Source organism: Mustela nivalis (genome assembly GCF_964662115.1).
Source record: "Mustela nivalis genome assembly, chromosome: 2".
Lineage (NCBI taxonomy): Eukaryota > Metazoa > Chordata > Mammalia > Carnivora > Mustelidae > Mustela > Mustela nivalis.
In genome coordinates, this window is record NC_139021.1 from 95,287,179 (window position 1) to 95,308,258 (window position 21,080).

Here is a 21,080-nt window from a genome sequence, read left to right on the forward strand (position 1 = left end):
TTGAGGTCATGGTAAGTTCCTTCATAGAATGACATTAACTAGAGTGTTTTAGAACGGTCTGCAGAGGGTCATAGGCTTTTTGTTTACATCGCTGAGTACTTTCATTACAATGCAATCCTTTTCCCTAGAGTTCTGAGGGAAAGTCACAGAGAAATATATTACGGATTAGGTACCTTGATTGTAATTGCTTGCCATGATTGCAAATGTATGTAATCATCTTCGGATAATGAAATCACGGTTATCAGAACATTAGGGAGATGCCCTTCTCATACTACTCCAAGTTTTATGCTTAATTTGACAAGGTCCCATCACCACGTAGCTTGTCTCTGAGTAGGAAATTAAGGATTTGTTCATCTACAGTATTCATGGGCCACATTGGAAGTAGTTGTTACAGGATAATCAAGATCAAGACAGGGTAAGAAGCCCTTTTGATTTAGGAGCAGAATTTAAAATAGTGGAGCATTATGTCACAGTATAAGGCTACATAGAGAAGAGATGTCTGCATTTAACCATTTCTTCTGTAGTCAGTGGTAAGATAGCTTTAGATGCCTGGTACTATCACATTACGTCCTGGCTGCTGCCTCCAAACTCTTATTTCCAGTTGTTCCCCCAGATCCCATGACCCCATGCTTGGACATCTTGTACTGCCCCCCCCCACCTCCTGGACCCACCCTCCTGGAGCTCCAGCGGGCTGTTTTCAGCCAGAGCTCGGGGTGGGCCAGGCGGAGCCTCACAGCAACAGCACAGCCTCGCTTCAGTTGGTTCTCACAGGCTGGCAGATGAGCCTTAAACTAGGTTGAAAGCCAGCCAGTTCCCTGAAAGATTTTGTACCTTTGCCAGATCTTAAAAACTAAGCATTCAAAGGGATTGGTTAACTTTTCTTTGTAATCTCTCTCAAAATTTGTGAAATTCTTAAAAATGACGTTTGAGTTACAAAGTGTGGAACTTGTATTCGATATGTTTGTTTTTCCATTTTAAAAATAAATTCAAGTAATCCTTTGTAGGACTGTCCTGTTGATTTTTACCACGTGTCGAATTGTTTACTCTGGGGGAATGACAGTAAGTTCCACAAACATGACTAGGGTCAGAGTTGTATTGTTATCTGATTTATTTCAGGGTCACCTGAAGGAAGCCAAAAGCCAGTGGGGTGGTATGCTTTGACATATTTATAGGGAGAAATACTCATATTGCACTCTTGGGAACAGGTTTACACTCCTGGTCTGACCGTAGGCCTGCATCCCCATCCTCTTAGGAGAAAAGGGAGCACTCCGAGCTAGCACCTTCTGGAGCACACTGTTCCTGATACCCTGCTGGGTCTGCATTTCCCATGTTCTTACAGGCATGTTGCAAAGTAGCTTTAGGACTTGGTTTCTCATAGGAAGAAAAGTAAATGCAGGTAGGACCGAAACCGTGTCAAATTGTCACAAGCCAGTGGCTACCTAGAAACTGGTGTTAGTCCCTTCAAAGCCAAAGGCTAAGTTGTAGGTCTTTTTAATTGAAATCTTTCTAGAACCTTACATACTCCTAGAACGTTCACGGTATATGCTTTATTCGGTACATGCTGAACGTAGTAGGTCTCCTCGTTAATGATGTGGCATGTCTGCAGCATCGACACACTCTCCCTTTGCCCCAAGTGTGCGTGTAAACGAGGTAGAGGTGTGTAGAGACGCGGCCTCCGACAGTTCTGATCCTGCCGAGCAGAGGGGGTGTCTCGCTGCCGCGCCGATTCTGTACGAGCACTTTCGGAAGCTCGCAGACCTGAAGCCTGCCTGGAGGAATGTATCCGGAGACCTTCCCCAAACCCAGATTTAAGAATTGAGAAAGGTTTTATTTGGAGTTTGCCCTTGCTACAAGTACTCTGGACAAGAGCAGATTAGCATCACACATCCACGTGCCAACGACTGCTCGTTTCTCAAGCTTCAACAGAGTCGCCTCTCATTTGCTGCTGTTTTGCATAAAGAACGATAACCTGTCACTTCTGTCCTGGAAGTCAGCTGCCCAGCAAAGCTGAGCGAGGGGCTGGTGCTGGGCCCCGGGCTGGGGAGGCACAGCTCTGTCAGGTGACACAGGCAGGTGTGCTTTCATGGCTCTTCCCCTGTGGTCGCACGGCAAAGGGCCGTGTGAAGGCAGCAAGGTACCAGGGATCCTGCTGCTTTTGGTTCTGGTAACTTCTCACATGTGCGTTCTTTTCGTTAGCATAAATGTCTGCATAATTTTGTGTCCTGTGTCTTCCTTACTGGTAAGTTATACGTGCTCTGACTGCTGTGTAGCTTCAAGCCAACCTCTTCCAATACTACATTCTAGAATGAATGTGCCACGCATTACGTAACCGTTTCCTTACTCGGGGCCGTGTAGCTCGCTCCGGGTTTCCCCAGCTATATGCAGAGCCAGGCTAGCTCTCAGGCCTTTTCCCTGTCAGAGCTTACTCTGTATTTTGTATAGATTTTGGAAAAAGTGATGTGAGGGGCCTGAGGCTGAGACCTGGGGCCAGTACGCTCTCCCCGCTGCAGAGCTCCCCTTCCCCCGTCTCTTCCCGAGGTACAGAGTCATACCACCTCCTTTTGCTGCTATTCTTGGGCTTATCTCCTGGGCTCCCTTCTCTAACCCCGCCTTTCGGCTTGTCACTTGTTTTCCCCCATACCTCTTGTCTGCAGCTTAGGGAGACAAGCCTTCCACAGGCTTCCCTGGGCAGTAGGTGTGAAGGTTCCTTCCACTTAGCCTCCAGGAAACTCTGGTAACCAGGCCGGTCCCAGCAGTGCAGGGCAGCCTTGGGGTCTTGGGCTCTGGGCTGTGTTGCACATTGGCGGACGGCACAGCTGCTGCTCGCTCTCTGATGTGCTGTTCTTTTCACCCTTCAGACAGTTTCCTTCAGCTCTGTCCCTGGACTGCTTTTAAAAAGCACACATGTACTATAAAAAAAACAAGCTGCCTTTGGAGACGTTTCTTAAAAGAAGTTGCTGTGGCCCATGTCGAAGGGGTTACTGCCTATGTTCTGCTCTAGCATTTTGATGGATTCCTGTCTCACAATTGAGGTCTTTTATCCATTTCGAGTTTATCTTTGTATATGGTGTAAGAGAATGGTCAAGTGTCATTCTTCTGTATATAGCTGTCCAGTTTTCCCAGCACCATTTACTGAAGAGACTCTCTTTTTTTCCATTGGCTCTTTTTTCCTGCTTTGTCGAAGATTAGTTGACCGTAGAGTTGAGGGTCTGTATCTGGATTCTCTATTCTGTTCCATTGATCTGTGTTTCTGTTTTTGTGCCAGTACTCTGCTGTCTTGGTGATCACAGCTTTGTAATAAACCTGAAATCAGGCAACATGATGCCCCCAGCTTTGTAGTTCTTTCTTAACATTTCCTTGGCCTTTTCTGGTTCCATACAATTTTCAGATTGTTTGTTCCATCACTTTGAAAAATACCATTGCTATTTTGATTGGGGTGGCATTTAAAGTATAGATCGCTCTGGTCAGCATAGACATTTTAATTTTAACAATGTTTATTCAAGACACGTCTCCAAAGGCAAGGGAAACAAAAGAGAACATGAACTTTTGGCACCTCATCAAGATAAAAAGCTTCTGCACAGCAAAGGAAACAGTCAACAAAACAAAGAGGCAACCCACGGAATGGGAGAAGATATTCACAAATGACACTGCAGATAAAGGGCTGATACCCAAGATCTATAAAGAACTTCTACTCTAAAAACAAGTAATCAAGTCAAAAAATGGGCAGAAGACATGAACAGACACTTCTCTAAAGAAGACATATATATGGCTACAGACACATGAAGAACACACGAAGAAATGTTCATTGTTAGCCATCAGGGAAATTCAAATCAAAACCACTACCACCTTAAACGAGTTAGAATGGCAAAAATTGACAAGATAAGAAACAACAAGTGTTGGAGAGGATGTGGAGAAAGGGGAGCCCTCTTAACCCTTGATGGGAACACGAGCTGGTATGGCCACTTTGGAAAACAGCATGGAGGTTCCTCAAAAAGTTATAAAAATAGAGCTACCCTACAACCCAGCAATCACACTACTGGGTATTTACCCCAAAGATACAAATGTGAAAAGAAAGGGCACATGTACCTCATCATTCATAGCAGCAGTGGCCACAGTTGCCAAACTGTGGAAAGAGCCAAAATGCCCTTGAGCAGACGAATGGATAAGGAAGATGTGGTCCATATATACTATGGAGTATTATGCCTCCATCATAAAGGATGAATACCCGACTCTTATAGCAACATGGACGGGACTGGAAGAGATTATACTGAGTGAAAAAAGTCAAGCAGAGAGAGTGAATTATCATATGGTTTCACTTACTTGTGAAGCATAAGAAATAACACGGAGGACATTAGGAGAAGGAAGGGAAAAATGAAGGGGGTATGGAATCAGGAGGAGACGAACCACAAGAGACTGTAGACTCCAGGAAAGGAACTGAAGGTTTCAGTGGGGGGGGGGGGGGGGGAGATGGGTGAGCCCAGGGATGGGTGTTAAGGAGGAAACACATTGCATGGAGCACTGGGTGTTATACGCAAACAATGAATCATGGAACACTGCACCAAAAACTAATGACATGCTGTATGGTGACTAACAAAACAATTTAAAAAATAATAAAATAGGTAAAATAATTGAAAAAAACCAAACTGCTCAATTAGGTAAATTAATCTTGAGCATGTGTCAGAATTGATTGCCGTAAGGGAACTGGCAGGTGACAGGAGCGTGCTGGGGAGGGTATGGTGGGGGACATTTACATAGTCGGCAAACAGAATGCTACCTGAGCACCTAGTTTAAAAAATACACACTTTCATGTCACAAAGTCCTAAACACGTGCCCTCATCAGTTATTAAAACAGAAATCGGCGACAGGAGGTCACAATGGATGGTGGACCAGCTGAGACACAGGCAAAGTGACCGGAAGCAGTGGCGCAGATGCCGCTGGCTGTGCCAGCAGGGCGGGCACCAGGGAGCACGAGGGGCTCCACGAAAGTGTGCAGAGCATGGGCCACCAGCCGCTGTGCTCACTGGCTACCTGCAGTGGCTTTTCTCAAGCTTGCAAAGATACAGAATACAGCCTCCCCGTTCCTTAGTTTGAGGACATGTACTCTGCTGTGATCGTGCAAATCAAGACGGATTGAAGATACCTGCAGTCTCGTGGCCGCGAGGGGATGGAAACTCGGGTTTCACGAGGCAGGTGGGACTTTGCAGGCATGGCTTCTTGACGGCGGCTTAACGGGAAGTTTGTTCAGTTTGAAAAGTGTGGGGCTAGTCATGATTCCAGTCAGGTGCAAATAACAGAGAAACCCTACCCAATCATGCCCGAATCTAGAGAAATGTATTCCTTGTTCAGTTAAGAAAACATTTGGGAGAATAGGCATTCTGGGGCTGGTTGGACACTGATAAGAGCATCAGACCGAGGGACAAGCCAGTGGAGGCAGTGGCTGGTCCCCAGGAAGGAGGGAGAACAGGGAGAGGCATCTGGCAGCTGCATTAACCCTCATCTGTGCTCTTGTTTTTATCTCAGGTTCAGAGAGATCGCAGGATCCTTAGAAGCAGCACTCACAGGTGTGCTGGCGGACGCCCCAGGTAACTTCCTGAAAGTGATCAGTGGCAGAGTGTCACTCCGTGAGTGAGGGAAGCTCAGCCAGTCACCTAGACCTTGCCATTCTGAGGTTATTTGCACCTTGTCCTGTCATGCCGTAGTTTGACCTTAAAAACATAACTCAGGCTCTCTTTTTTTTCTAAAGAGGCTAAAGAAATCAGATTTTTTTGGTTTATAGAGCATTCTCGGTAAAAAGAATGGGATATTGTTTCAGCAGTGAAGGAGGAGGAAATCTTGTCATGTGCAAGGACGTGAGGGACCTAGAGTGCATTATGCTAAGTGAACTGAGTCAGAGAAAGACACACCATCTGATTTCACTTGTGGAATTTAAGGAACAAAACAAGTGAGCAAAGGGAACAAAAGAGACAAACCAAGAAACAGGCTCTTAACTATGGACAGCAAACTGGGGGTCACCAGAGGGAGGGGGAAACGGGTGACGGGGATTAAGAGGACATTCACCATGATGAGCACTGAGGAATGTACAGAATCACTGAGTCACTGTATTGTATGCCTGAAACCAGTACAACACTGTATGTTAACTACGCTGGAATTAAGATTTTATTTCTTAAAGATTGATTTTTCAGAGAAAGAGAGAGTGAGCCCAAGTGGGGGGAGAGGCAGGCAGAGGGAGAAGCAGGCTTCTTGCTGAGCAAGGAGCCTGACTTAGGCCTTGATCCCAGGACCCCAGGATTATGACCGGAGCTGAAGGCAGACTTAAACGACTGGGCCACCCAGGCGTCCCTAAAGTGAAATTAAAATAGACAAACAAAAAACACTCTAAGAATATAGGAAGCACTCTGAAGTGTGCAAGCCTGACGATTCACAGACCTGTATCCCTGGGGCAAATAATACATTATATGTTAATAAAAATAATTAAAAAGAATATAGGAAGCAGGCATTATTTTTGTTTCTGAATATAACATGGCAAGGGGATTAGCCCCTGGTGATCAGCTCTTTGTATAGCAAACTGGCTCACATCTGCTTTCATCCCAGGCCCATGCAAAGCATCAGGTTGGCCCTTCCCTTCTGGGGGTGATTCACAACTGGGGTTCCCGCCCCAGGCCTCCAGAGCCCTGGCCCCCATCCTGGGATAGTGAGTAGGTGACAGTGGTTGGTGGGTTCCGGACATGCTTGCTTTCCATAGCGTCTCACTAATCCCGTGTCCTGTAGTCATTCCCAGTGGCCACTCACACACTGTCCAGCTACTTCTGTAGTCACGTGGGTCTCTAGGCTGCCCCGCTGAGACTCCTCATGTCTGTGTGGCCAGGTCAGCCTGGACCGCGTGGTTTTAGCCTCAAAGTCGGTCTTCACCTGTTTTTGCTGGACACGGTCATATATCCCTGACTTCTGTACATGAGCAGTGGGTTCAGGGAGAGGAACGAAGGAGCAGACAAATAAATGCAACAGGACAGACTCGGCACCAAAGTCGAAACCCTTGCAAGGACCGCCCTTCCTGCTTGTGTTTATTGAGGTGGTATAAGATGCCTCAAAACAGATGATTTCTGAATGCTGTGTGTTTAACATTTCCCCAGCACCTGGGAGGGGGACCTGTGTAAAATTAGAGAGCGCATTGCCACGAAAGATGGGGTAGCGTGGATGGGTTAGGGCCATTTTCCCCATTCCTGAGTTACACGTTGAGAATGTTCAAGTTGAGCCTGGAGTTGGTGGTGATTCTTGTCGTGTCTGTTTCCTCTCCAGCCAGCAGTCCCTTTTGCCTCCTGGCTTCTCACAGGACGTGGAGCGGCCTGCAGCGGTGCTGGTCAGCTGAGATGTTCCTCCCAGGGCTGACACATCGGCTGTGGAGGCTCACACTGCAGCTCTTGGCTCGGTACTCGGGCTTCGTCCGCGAGGTGAGGGCCAGCCACGCCGCTGCTCCAGAACCACTGCTGTCAGGGATTCCGGTTTTACAAGGCCCTGTGGTCACTAGAGGTTAATCTGGAGGACGACAGTAGGCGCCCTTCTCAAGTTTGTAGCCAGTGTGTGTTTCCCTTTCCCTTTTGGCTTCATGGCCTTTGTGGGCGTCTGGTGGGAAAGCTTCACGCTGACGAGCTTGTGTTCCCTCCTCCAAGCCAGAATCTTTGAGGTGCCCCGAGATTAAAACAGAGATGCTCATTTTAATGAAAAGGTATAGAAATGAAAATACACGTTTTAATCGTATTTCTAAGTTTAAAAAAAAATCATAACGATCGTCGAGATTAAAAGGTAGGGAAATTAATTAACCTTCCCTTCATTTCAGAATATCCAATTTTTTTCCTTGTCAGGTAGTTGACTATATTAAATAGCCACATGCCCACGAAGATTTGTTAGGTTCTGTGCATAAAGCATCCGTTCAGCTCAGCGCACAGGCAGGCCCCGCACCAGCATCTGGGTCTGAGAGAGGCCCTGCCTCCTGGACAGTCTCCGGAGACAGACAGACACGCAGCTGGTTCATTGTGTGTGATGACAATGAAAAGAGGCCGGAAGCGTGTGCTTGCTCTCAAGAAGAATGACACAAAGAAGCCTCCTCTGTGGGAAGGAAGTCCTAGTTGGCATCAGAGATGAGCACGTCACCGTGTCACTGAGTGTTCTAGCGGAAGAAGCGCAGGCTTCAGTCAGAACCAAACTGAGGTTCTGCACGTCATGTTTTGTGGCCTTGGGAAGATTAGCTCTGGAGTCCCAAATTCTTCATCTGTAAAATGGGAAAACAGCTTCTATATGTGGTTGTGAGGAGTAAAGAGATAATTTGTTGACCAACAAATTGTTGATAGAAGTACCTGGCAGATCCCGGGAGCTCAGTGGAAGCCAGTTGTTGTTGTTTTTTTCCCTTTTGTCTTCTTCTGCTCAGAAGGGTCTTAGCAGACCATCAGGCTGTTTCTGAAGACCACTGTGCGGTCAGTTCTGGGGACACAGGGGCCATGAGATTCTTCAGTTCAGTCTGAGTTGGCGGCGGATGCATTCTGACCAGCCAGTAATTCTGACATCTCTAATAAATTATCTTGCCCCAAACATTCATTTTTCCATTTTTTTCCTGATTCCAGGGTAATTCTCTCTGGTTTTTCCCTTGTAACGATACATGATTCAAGTAACACTTTTGTTTGTACTATTTGAAGCATAATGAGGCTTGGATTTTGATTTTTTTTTATCCTTACTAATTACAATGATAAATTTACCAAACACACTAGGTAAATGATTTTACCCAGTAGAGTCAATGATTTTTTTTTTAATTGTGATGTTCCAGAAACTAATTTTCATTCTGTTTAGGAACCTATTTTATTTTTGCCAGTTACTTTTTATCACTGAAATTAGACACAGGTTTAAGGAAGATTAAATGTACGTGGGGTTGTCGCTTGACCTCGTTTCTCCTTGTTGTGCTTCCATTAGTGAACTTGTAATACTTCGTAGATAGCTGTCACTTTATGTGAGTCACTGACCCACAAAAATGAAAGCTCAGAGATGTTGCTAGTGGAAAAATAATCATTGCAATGGTTTTCCAGCTTTTACTCAGGCCCATCTCTAATGAAAGTGCCAAGGATATCAAAAAGACTTTGGTAACTGGTAGCAAAGACCCTTCAGTTACCCAAGGAAATGGTGAAGACCAAGGAAGTGGCCCTTCAGAAACAAAGCCCACAGTCTCCATTTCCAGTACGCAGCTCGTGTATGTGGTCGCAGACCTGGACAAACTTCAGGAGCAGGTAGGCCTGTGTCCCGGAAGAATCCCAGGTGCTTGCTTCGGTGTGGCCACAGAAAGCAGTGTGTGTGCAAAGACCTGACACCATTTGGCCTCACAGGGCTTAGAACCATGGGGCCCAAGGGCACCTCGAGGGAATGTGTTCATCTGCCCTCCAAGGTGTCTTTCCAAACCCTGCGCCCACCACCAGTGGGCTGTCTGCATCCTTGCTCATCAGTCTGGTCGCAAACTGTGTGAACCTGGGGCCTCCAATTCCTCTCCCATAGCACTGTCACAAGCCCCAAGAAAGCCCGCTCCCATCTGCCCGTTAGTTCCGCTCACCCTGTGCAGCATGATCGCTAACAGGTTGGGGCTTCATTGTCTCTACCCCACTTGACCTGACCATATCATTTCCTGGCAACTTTAGATCATCAGCTGTACTTTGAAAGTGCTCAACTGTTAAAACTTCTGCCTCTTTTTCCCCTGGATAGGGCCCCATATTTGGGGGCCTTTATCATTACTTAAGAGGGCTTGGTGGGCCGAATTTGGGTGCGAGTGCTCTGGTACATAAATCTGCTTTCCTCCGGTTTAAATATGTTGTGGTGCTCGAACAAATCACATGTTTTGAGTAAAAACATGGTCTTCATTGTAAGCTTGTTTTGGGACCGGAGAGAACCACAGGACAGGAAATGGTTTTCATAGTCCCTGGCCTGTTGCTAGCCGAGCACTGCCGTTTCATGTGATGTTTCTCTTATATTGTGAAAGCGTTAGAAATTCTCCTTTCTTCTGACAAAAATGACAGAAAGTCCTGAGTTTAGTTTCATCGTTCATTAACAATATTTTAGAGTTTATAGATGCAAATAGAATTGCCTCTTCCTTTGATTTCTGAAAAGTAACTGAATATATAAAGTGCATATTTATTTCAGCTTCCAGAACTCTTGGAAACAATCAAGCCAAAACTTGAAATGATTGGCTTTAAGAATTTTTCTTCTATCTCAGGTAAAAAAAATGAACCTTTAGACCCAGCAAATCTTTGAATAAGAAATAATTTAAAATAAAACTTTAGAGACTATAGGATATATTTACCATTTTCTTCTCTCGTTGTAAATCCTTGGTTGTTTCTATATTCTGTTCTGTGATTTTAACTTCTCTAAATGAGATACTTTGTTTAATTCTAATGATTTGATTTTATTTACTGTCATATACTCTCTAAATACCATGACACTGTCTAAATTAAGATTCACATCTGGGCCTGAGTAAGTGGTTACATTTAATCTTTATGTCTCTACAGCAGCCCTGGAGGACTCCCAGATGTCTCTGTCAGCCTGTGTTCCTGCCTTGAGTAACAGAATCATCCAAGACTTAAGTGAGTCTTGTTTCAGTTACCTGAAAAGTGCCCTGGAGGTCCCCAGGCTTTACCGAAGAACCAATAAGGTTAGCAGCACTCACTGAAAAGAATTCCAAGCTGGGGAAATACAGAGCAGGAAAGCCACCGAGGGAGGGAGTGGTTGAGCAAGACCCAGGACAGCCCAAGACAGACCTAATCGGCCTCATCCAAAGAGTCTTTATTTGCGTGAGGGGGACCACACAGGTGAATGGTTACGGTCAGCTGCTTTGAGAATTGGACTCAGACTATACAGACTTTTTCTGGATGCCTTTGGCCTTAAGGAAAGATAAAGAAAAGATAAAGATAAAAGAAAAGCTAAAGAAAGATTTCAAAAGAAAGCATTTTAAGAAAATATCTTTAACTCCTATACTCTTTTGGTCTTTGAATCTTTTATTTGAAAAACTTTGAATTTACCTTGTTCCCTTCATACTGTCCTAGCAAGTACCAGCTTCCTCCGGTTCTTTAACTTAATAAGATTTGAAAAGCTGTGTTAAGAACATGGAAAGCATTTATGAGATGGAAAAGCGTGCACGCACGCTGGTGTTCAAAGTCAAATTCTCCTGTTGTCACGTTTTATAGAATGGCGACTTGGGGACTTCTTTTGGACCAGTGGTCTTAGTTTCCCCTCCTGAATTCTTGTTTTCAGGCATTTCTCATCTCATTCTGGCTACGTGTCACTTAATTTTCCATCGAGTTTCTTTTTTCACAATTGTAGAGTTGGATGTTAGGCTAAAATTATTTTTAAGAACTATGACAATTTCCTAAGATGCTGTGCTGTTTTGGAGTGCCCCTGGGGCAGCCTCTGCATGTGCTAATCGTGGGTCTTGTCCCGTTCGTGCTGGCCTTCCTGTTCCACTCGGTGTTCCAGAGGCAGAGAGGGCTGAACCGAGCTGGGGTGAATCTCCTTTGTGGTGCTTTTTCTTCTCCTTTTAAAATCTGGGGTGTGCGTTAGGATTGCCGCTTCCAACAAGAGTACTTTCTCACCTGGCTTCCTCTTTCTGGTCTGACTTGAAGCTCCCACTTCAAAGTGGGGGAGAGACCTACTTTATGTTCCAAATACATTAATTTCCTTTTAGTAAGCTACCGGCTTTCTCCGTCTGTTCAGTACGACGTTATGTATTTACCAGGTGCAGGTGGGTCAGATACTGTCATTTGTTCTAATATAAAGTGAATGCCAGTGGCCTTGTCTGCCCCTGAAGAAGCTAAAACTAAGGAAAGTCAAATTAGGAACCCTAGATCCATGCTCCTCTGGCTGCCCACCGGCGGCGTTAGCGCCACCTGGTGGGAGCTCATTAGAAATGCACTGTCCCAGACACAACCCTCCCCCAAGCCCCGCCCCCCCCCCCCCCCCCCCCATCATCCCCATCCATCCCCGTGCATGTTTCTCTCTCCGTCTCTGGCTGGAAACGTGACTTTTCCCTTGCTTTACCGGACCCCCTCCATTCTCCAGGTGTCTTTCTGTAGACAGCACTAGTGTGCCTTCTGGAGAGGGAGGAACTTTGTACCTGTCTCAAAACTTGTCGGTCAGTAGCCCCTCTGTGAAGTTTGAGTAACTTACTCTTTTTTTTTCCTGTGTACTTTTGTATCCCCCACCGTCGTTATTCCAGGAGGTGCCCACAGCAGCCTCCTCGTACGTGGACAGTGCTCTGAAGCCCTTTCACCAGCTTCAGAGCAGGCACAAGGATAAGCTCAAACAGGCAATAATTCGGCAGTGGCTGGAAGGCGCCCTTTCTGAGAGCACTCATAAGTAAGTACCCGAGGAGCAGGCGATTCCAGACTTTCTTAGAAAAGCTCTGAGTCAGAGACCGCGGAGGCCCTGGGGGGTTGCATGTGGACAAGGTGGGGAGCCCATCTAGTCAGCGGGTCGCTGGACAAGCCAGGTGCGGGTGCTCAGTCCTTCCGTCTGTGTTGATGGCTCAGCCGCGCTCTCGCTGCTCACCCTGCACCAGAGCGCGTCGGGCCACCTGCCTCCCGGCCTCCCTGGGGCTCACACGGGCCCTGCACCTCCCTGGGCACGCCCAGGCCTTGCTGTCCATGATGCGCCTCATGCGGGCCTCTTTGTGCAAGTCCAGGCTTACTTTTCCTTTCAAGATCCTCTCTCTCCTCAGCTGTGTCTGAAATGGCTCTGATAATCCAAGGCTCCTACCTTCGAGGCCACTGCAGTCTACACGAGAAAACAGACATTCGGAACTATCATTACAACGGAGAAATGCTCTGTGCCTCCAACCCCGCAGTCCTTGAAAATACAAGGAGGTCTTTAGCATCCCTGTGATTGTCTCCTCATTTCTCCCTTAATCAGCTCTTCCCCCGATGCCAGCCTTGGCTTATGTCAAAAGAATATTATTCACTTTTATTATTGAATTTTGTTTAATTATTTTGCACTAATACTTGATTTATTTCAGTCTCATCTGAATTAAGTGAGATCTGTGTGTTAATTTAGGACATAACAGTGAGTTACAATATTGCTTTTGTGGGCAAATACATTCCAAGTGCCAAGTAACCAGCTTGTAAACAAAGTTTTGAAAAGCAATTCATTTATAATTGGCTAATTATATTGAGACTACTGTGAAGGTAATTCATTTTATTTAGAATTTGAAATCCTTCCATTCTTTAAAAGATGGACTCTTCCAAGAACTGACTAAATGAATCTGTTACTTGCACTTGGGGAATGAACTCCAGCTACTCACTCTTCAAGTAGGAAAGACCATTTGGCCCACAGTTTCCTCTTAGCGTTCGGGGGTAAAATTGTACACAAGTCCACGTACATATTTCTTCAGTTCTGAGGGAATGCAGTGTTAGAGAGTCAAGACCCGCCCTTTAGGGGCACCTGGGTGGCTCAGTTAAGCATTTGCCTACGGCTCAGGTCAGGCTCAGGTCACGATCCCCAGGTTCTGGCTCGAGCCCCGCATCAGTCCCCCCGCTGAGCGAGGAGCCTGCTTCTCCCCCTCGCTCTGCGCCTCCCACTTTGTGCACTCTCTGTCTCGCTCTTTCAAATAAATAACATCTTTTAGAAAAAAAACAAAAAACTATTTTTTTTTCAGTCTTAAGAAACATTGATAAATCTACCATGGCAGATTTTTTTTAAATTGGAAATGAATTTTTAATCCTAAAAATCTCTTGTTTTGGTCCACAAAGCCAGTTCCCCTGTTTGGGGAGGCACACGAGCACCTCGGCCTCACCAATGAGTGTGTCCTGTGCTCCAGGTATTACGAAACTGTGTCAGACGTCCTGAGCTCGGTGAGGAAAATGGAGGAGAGCCTGAAAAGACTGAAACAAGCCAGGAAAAGCACTCCCACCAACCCCGTCGGTCCCAGCGGCGGTGGCATGAGCGACGATGACAAAATCCGGCTGCAGTTGGCCTTGGATGTGGAGTACCTGGGAGAGCAGGTAAGGCCCAAGCCGTCGTCCGCGTGATGCCTCTGATGAGGGCCCCTCGGTGTCTTGGGGGCTCGTCTGAACCCACACGTGCTGCCTGGGGGAGGTGGGGGTGTCCACCTCTGGGGCTAGAAGAGCAGGTCAGGTCCCCAAAATACTTGAAGGAAAAGGATGTGCACAAGCAGATACTAAAAATTGACAGTCGCGGTCCTACCACCTCTGTTCAGCTCGGGTGCTCGTGAGTGTGAGCGTATGAGTGTGAGTATGAGCTCACAGACGGAGATGCTGCCTCCTAGAGAATGCCCAAGACGCAGTCAGGTGGTTAGAATAACGAGAAAAGCATGAGCCCATGGATTTCTCAGTGTGGCCCTTGAGAAATCCTCTGAGCCTGACCTCTTTGCATCCCTGGCTGAGTTCTCTGTTTCCATCGAACCCGGGCTTTAGGGTCACGTGGGTAGATGAGCAATACTATACCTAACGTCTCTTAGGAGGCAGATCCAGGTTCTGTGCAAGGCCTCTGTTCACACTGAGGTGACTTGCTCAAGGATCAAGAAACTTGAGAAGCTGGCCTTCTAAACCGTTTAGGCTCATGGAATGGCACAGGTCCTCTGGGAAGGTCTTTTGCCGGAGGAAAAGAGGTGAGATCCTGAAATCTCCATCAGGAGATGGTTGGCTTTCTAGCTCATTGAGGACTCCTGCAGAGCTAAATTTTGCTGCTTTGAGGTGAATTTAAAGATAGGTCTATTCTGGCAGAAGTCCATTGTCCTGTTTTTTTTATTTCACAAGAGAAACTTAGAGTCTTTTTACAAGTAAGACAATTTGTTACAGCAACATGAAAAACAAAGAAGCCAAATAAAGAAGGGGAGGAGTGGGGGGGGTAGCAGCAGGGGAACAAAAGGAAATGGGAGTCATTGGTCCCGGTCCCCAGAGGAGTAGCAGCATGCCAGCAGATTCTTTATACTTGGTGCAGATTTTTCCAGATTTTCCTGTGCATGTGTGCGTGTGGTGTTTGTAGCTGCCGTTCACAAAAGCGGGGACACGGTGTGCCACGACTTGGTTGCCACGGTAATCCATGGCGTTCGCCCCACCACAGCATCTGCAATTCATCAGATTCTGAGGAGGGGTTGGTGGTGGCCTGTGAAGAAACGAAGAGCTCAGGCCAATGCTTTTTTGAAAACTCTCCATTTTAAAAAGATAGTTCGCTTTATTATTCTTTTTGTGTGAATTTTCTTTCACAGTCCACAAAAGAGGCTCTCAGGCTGGTAAGAGCCCGGTGTGACCGACTAAGATAAATGAACATGCTGGCTTCTGAGAATGCCAAGTGTTCAACCCCAAAAGTGAAGCTTGATGATGAGTCAGCCCTTTGCTGTGAGGGAGAAATACTCCCGCAGTCATTGGGGAGTGCCCTTTTTCTGGATTCCTGGGGGCTGGGTGGGGGGCTGTTCTGTGTGTCCTTTCATAAGGGGCTTTTGTTTGCATTCAGAGGGAGGCCTCATTCACTCTTGTGGCCTTTGCAGATTCAAAAGATGGGCCTGGTGACAAAGGACATAAAGAGCTTCTCTGCCCTCACGGAGCTGGTCGCCACGGCCAAAGACCAGGCAACAGCAGAACAGTCCTGAGCATTTTGGAAGAGCCCACGGGGAGGGGAGAGCAGGCCGTGGAGCCCAAGGGGAGGAAAGCGGCTCTGTCTCCTCCCCAAGTCTCCGTGGCCCAGAAGTGGTGCACCGGGTCTCCAGCCACACGCCACCACCAACACCACTGCTCTCCGCACATCGGGTGTCCTGTCACCCGAGCAGAACACAGAAGCCTTTTTCCGTTGTATGGAAGATCGTTTTTAAGACACTTAAAACTTTCTACTATAGTTTACAGAGCAAATTATTTTATTTTTATTGTAAATCTTAGCATGGAAGAGCCGATTTCTAAAACGGGACTCCAGTACGTAGAGCCGCGGGGGGCTGCGGAAAGTTGGCCCCAGGACCGGCCGCGGGGAGCGCCCGCCTGCAGGGGGACCGCGCGCAGGGGACGATCCTCTGAGGGAGGCGGAAAGCCGCACTCCTCCGTCTGCCCGCGCAAAGCAGGAGGAGAGACGCGTTTCCTGAATAAAAGACGTGTCTGCCGAAAGCACATGCGGTTTGGGGTTGTGGGTGAGCGCGGGTGAGGTGGCGTCCACAGCAGAGGGAGAGGCTACAGGGCGTCGGGAAGACGGGGGGGGCCACTGCCCACCCACCTACCGAGGCGCCGCTCCTCCCTCTAGCGAGATTTCCTCGCATCTCAGAGTCCCTTGGTTCATAGGCCTCTTCGAGCCGGAGGAAAGCAGGGCTTGGAGCCGTCAGCAGTTACTCTGCTGTTCGTTTTCAGCCATGATGAGGCCGAGCTGGGGAACGGGGGCATGAGAGGAGCCCCAGTAGGGGCGGCAGGAGCTCCAGTGCGGTCGTGCGGCTTCCGCTGTGTTCTGAGGCCTGGAGAGCACTGGTCACAGCCTTGCGCGCCCTGCCCCGGCTGGAGAGGCTCTCACCTGCCGGGACCAGGGTCCGGTGGGCCGCGGCCCGGTGCTGGAAGCAGAAGGGACTCGGTGTCACGGTGGGCGCTCGCACAGCCCCAGGAGCCGGCTCAGCCGTCTACACAAGCTGTTGCCTCTGCGGGTGCTGGGCCTGTAGGCCATGGGGGCGGTCGGGACGGCGCGCTGGAGGGGGCGGAAGTGAGAGCGATCGAGGCTGACCTGGAGCCAGTAGAGATAAGCCCGCACCCACGTTCATCTCCTGCTGCCCCCATACCCCAAGCTCTATAAAGGGGTCTACAGAAGTCGTGCTTTCTCGAAGCTGCGCATGCCCCTGGCCCAGGATTTGCGGGGGCCCTGCCACCCCGTGCCAGCAGGCGGGCCTGCAGCCCCACAGGACCTGTGTGAGCTACCACAGGGGCCGGCCCAGCACTCACCTCTGCGGGTACACTTGGGCCCTCGTGGGTAACGCCAGCCTCCTGCCATGCTGGCAGGGCCCTTCGGAGCCGAGACCCAACGCCACCGGCTGCGGCTGCGCAGATCTGTCCACCGGCCCACGGTCTGCTCAGTCGCCACGGGGCTGAGCACCTGTCGCCAGCCCAGCACTAGTCAAGGCCAGGCTCGTTGTGTCCCCTCGGCCTGGCTGCTTTGCCTTAATCCTTTGTCTCAAAACAGGGTTGACAGGGATCCAATATATTTAGCCCTTCCAACCCCCCATTGTCCCCCTATGCAGATGAGGAAACAGAAATTAAGGAGTTAGGATAACTAACAAGTGGAATTTCAATCCAACCAAGCTAGTCCCAGGGTCCAGGGTTCCCCACTAGGTAATTCTCCCTCCTTAATAGGAGCCTCGGAACAGAGAAGCTGCTACTGCAGGGCTGGGGCCCAGGCTCGGCCTAGGTCTGGTAACACCATGCTTTGGGCTCATTCGGCATAGCTACACACTTGGGGTCCTGATGCTGGTTTCTAGGCTGAAGAAACAGTCTTTAATGAAAAGCAGAAAGTTCTAGAACACTTATCCCTGGCTTCCCCAGAACGTCTGTGTCAATATATGTTCTGTTAGGTAACTTTGCCTTGAAGAAGGCAAAGAGACCACCATGTGGTCTCCCCCTCGGCAGCGGCAGCCAACTGGGAAAGGAAAAGCACATGGAGGGCCACACTGGGGGTGGTGGGGGTGGCCCCGCGTGGGAGAGCCCAGCACAGCCCTGTGGCCGGAGCTCAGCCCGTGGGGACTGGAAACTGGTCTGGCTGTGTGTCCAGGAGGACCAAGAGACGGACGCTGATCCTGGAGCTGCTTCCGACTTGCACCCGCGCTCCTGATGGGCGTCTGTACCGGTGACTCTGCAGCGTCCTGGACTTGTCTAGGGAGTCGCTGCCAGCAACCAAGCGGCTCAGCCACCAAGCACGTGCGGAAAAGGCTGCCCCGGGGTCCTCAGGCCTCTCCTGGTGGGCTAAAGCAGGGCTTCTGTGCAGTGCGGACACCGGGCAACAGCAGTGTCCAAGATCCCAGAAAGAAGGGAAACTGAGCCCCGTGTGGACGGCGGCCAGGCCCCAGCACAGGAGGACCCAGAGCGTGGCGGCTCTGGTTTGAGAGAGTTTGGAGTTGGGGGTGCTTGGGAGGCCAGAACTTGGGGGTAGAGTGTGGAGAGGAAGGAGGGTGGCTCTCGTATAGGTGGGTGCTGACTAGCTGTGTGGGCAGGTGTGGCCAGGAGGCCACGAAGGCGAGGAAGGGAGCAAGTAGAACAGTCCTCCAAGCTCGGTGTTCCCGGAATGGAAGGTTTCTCACAGGGGCCATGAGGAGGGTCCTTGGGTGAAGAAACATGTACTGAAGGCTTTGGGCTTTAGATAGATGGTGGATTTGAATATCATCCCATGTGATCTTTTTTGGCCTCGGGGGTGGCACCAAATTAGCCTAAAGTGCTGGCTGGTCTCGACCTGCTTAACGGAGCTTACAAACGAGCCTCAGAGGATAACTTTCCAGGTAACTCAACAGAGGATAACTTTCCAGGTAACTCAACAGAAGTGTGCAGTAACCTAGGGAGGGACGTGGGCTACAGGACCCCCACTCCCTTGAAGTGATGGAGTCACTGACATTCAAAACACACGGTGTTTGAGGGTCTCCCTGAGGGACCCTGAATGTCTACTCATTCTGCAGCTTTAAGAAATCACATGATGGGGGCACCTGGGTGGCTCGTTGGTGAAGTGTCTGGCTTCGGCTCAGGTCATGACCTCAGGGTCCTGGGATTGAGCCCCGCATCAGACTCCCTGATCTGCGCAGGGTCTGTTTGTCCCTCTCCCTCCACCCCTCCCCCTGCTGGTGCTCTCTTGGTCTCTCTCAAAGAAATAAATAGAATCTTTTTTTTTTTAAGATTTTTTAAAAAATTTATTTATTTGAGAGAGAGCATGAGAAGGGAGAAGGTCAGAGGGAGAAGCAGACTCCCCATGGAGCTGGGAGCCCGATGCCGGACTCGATCTTGGGACTCCAGGATCATGACCTGAGCTGAAGGCAGTCACTCAACCAACTGAACCACCCAGGCATCCAAATAAATAAAATCTTGAAGAAAAAAAAAAAATCATGGATGCCTGGGCACCTGGGAAGCCTCTGCCTTTGGCTCAGGTCATGATCTCAGGGTCCTGGGATCGAGCCCTGCATCTGGCCCTCTGTTCAGCAGGGAGCCTGCTTCCTCCTCTCTCTCTCTGCCTGCCTCTCTGCCTACTTGTGATCTCTCTCTGTCAAATAAATAAATAAAATCTTTAAAAAAATCACGGCAAAATGGTGACCACACAAAAACCTGCACACGATGTTTATAGCAGATTTTATTCATAATTTCCAAAAAATATTGGAAACAACCAAGTTGTCCTTCAGCATGGGGATGGATAAATCAAAGGGTGGTCCATCCAGGCAGTGGAATGTCATTGGTGCTAAAAAGAAATGAGCTATCAAGCCATGAACAGGTACGGAAGCATCTTAAATGCATATTGCTAAGAGAAGGCGATCTGGAAAGACTGCATACTGTAGGATTCTAGCTACACGACCTTCTGGAAGAGAATGTCTCCCTAGGGAGGCGGTTAAAGGGTCAGTGGTGCCAGGAGTCATGGGGTATAAATAGGTAGGGCACGGAGGGTTTTTAGGACACCAAAAATCTCACCTATTAGTATATGAGAACTCTAGTTTCTCTTCAGTTTTGCTGTGAGTCTAAAACTGCTCTAAAAAATAAATCCTATTGGAAAAAAAAAGATCACATGGGATGATATTCAAATCCACCATCTATCTAAAGCCCAAAGCCTTCAGTACATGTTTCAGAGATCCGAATTTTTCAGTTTGGAAACGTAACGTGATTTCCATCTCGGGTACCATGGGGCCACCTTGAATGCATCTGCTCATCAAACACTGATCTTCCTGCAGCAAATTCAGGACCCGTCACACTTGCATAAACTTCTGTCACTCAAGGATCTTAAGCAGCCTCGTGTCTGTTCAGGTTGGGGTTTGCTGCCAAATGAATGAAAAACAAAAGCCGTAAAGATCTGGGCTCCGATGCGCTTCCTCGGTGGGCAGGGAAGCAACCTGGGCCACCGTCCCTGCCGGCCCCACCCGTGCCCAGACTGGAGGGGATCAGAGCTACGGAATCATGCCCTTGTCTACGGGAGGGGCGCTTGGCACCCCCAGGAAGACTTAGAACTGAGTGAAGAATGGTGTAAGAGAAACAGATCCCCAGAAGTGATACCTGTGTGTGAAGCAATCTGCAGAATGTTGGTATTTTGTATTCTGGGAACATGCTGACCCACTGCCCGTTTATAAAAGAGCTGAAGGACAAAAGCAGCTGTGGGTCGGTTGGCAACCCCATACTACTAGCAGCTGCCCCGAGACCCAGCAGCCCCAGCAGCAGGAGAAACGCGCTTGTCCGCTGCCAGCTGCTTTCTAAAATACGGGGAAGAACACCGACGTCCCCTTCCTCTGGCTGCTGCATGAACACTTGTGTCTCCGCAAGCCGCCTCGAGACCACGGTTCAGGAGTCAGATTGACGGCAGCGACGGTGGCTCGGGCTCCCTGCCCGCACCCGTGTGTCAGTACAGGGACGAGGGTGGCTCGGGCTCCCTGCCCGCACCCGTGTGTCAGTACAGGGACGAGATGCACCTGTAGCGCACACCCGCGTCTAGACTGCTATCCATCTGTACGTAGTCACTTCAGGAGCCATGGGAGAAGCTGTCAGGGTTAATTCCGACTGAAGATGCGTCCTCCCCCTGAGAGCGGGAATCTGGGAGCCGGTGCTGCTGGCTGTGGCCCTGGCCCTTCTAGAAGCTTGTGCTGGGAGGGGATTCTGTGCTGTCCCTAACCTGAAGTCCAGTGTGCATTTGAGGGCCACCGGGAAGATGCAAGATGCGGACTCCGGGGCCTGAGTGGGACCCAAGGCTTTGCGTCCCCAACACGCACCACGGGCTGGGCTGAGTCGTGAGAGTCTCAGGCACACCTGCCTCCTGAACGTCCAGCTTTCCCTAGAGCCTTGCGATCTCCTAGCCATTCCAGAAAGCCCAAACCAGAGAGGACTTGGGGGGCAGCTTCTGTCCCACGCTGGGCA

General features: G+C 48.9%; 1 protein-coding gene across 1 annotated transcript in view; it reads left to right on the forward strand.

Annotated features, from left to right (window-relative positions):
* The window catches only part of COG2 (component of oligomeric golgi complex 2), a 53,190-nt gene extending 37,063 nt beyond the window's left edge, over positions 1-16,127 (forward strand). Inside the window, exons 11-18 of the mRNA XM_082718900.1 lie at positions 5,521-5,582; positions 7,297-7,448; positions 9,072-9,269; positions 10,171-10,243; positions 10,536-10,678; positions 12,239-12,378; positions 13,835-14,018; positions 15,524-16,127. Coding sequence (XP_082575026.1) covers positions 5,521-5,582; positions 7,297-7,448; positions 9,072-9,269; positions 10,171-10,243; positions 10,536-10,678; positions 12,239-12,378; positions 13,835-14,018; positions 15,524-15,625 — 1,054 coding nt within the window. The 3' untranslated portion in view covers positions 15,626-16,127. The remainder of the gene's footprint in view (positions 1-5,520; positions 5,583-7,296; positions 7,449-9,071; positions 9,270-10,170; positions 10,244-10,535; positions 10,679-12,238; positions 12,379-13,834; positions 14,019-15,523) is intronic.
* The last annotated feature ends 4,953 nt before the right edge of the window (positions 16,128-21,080 follow it).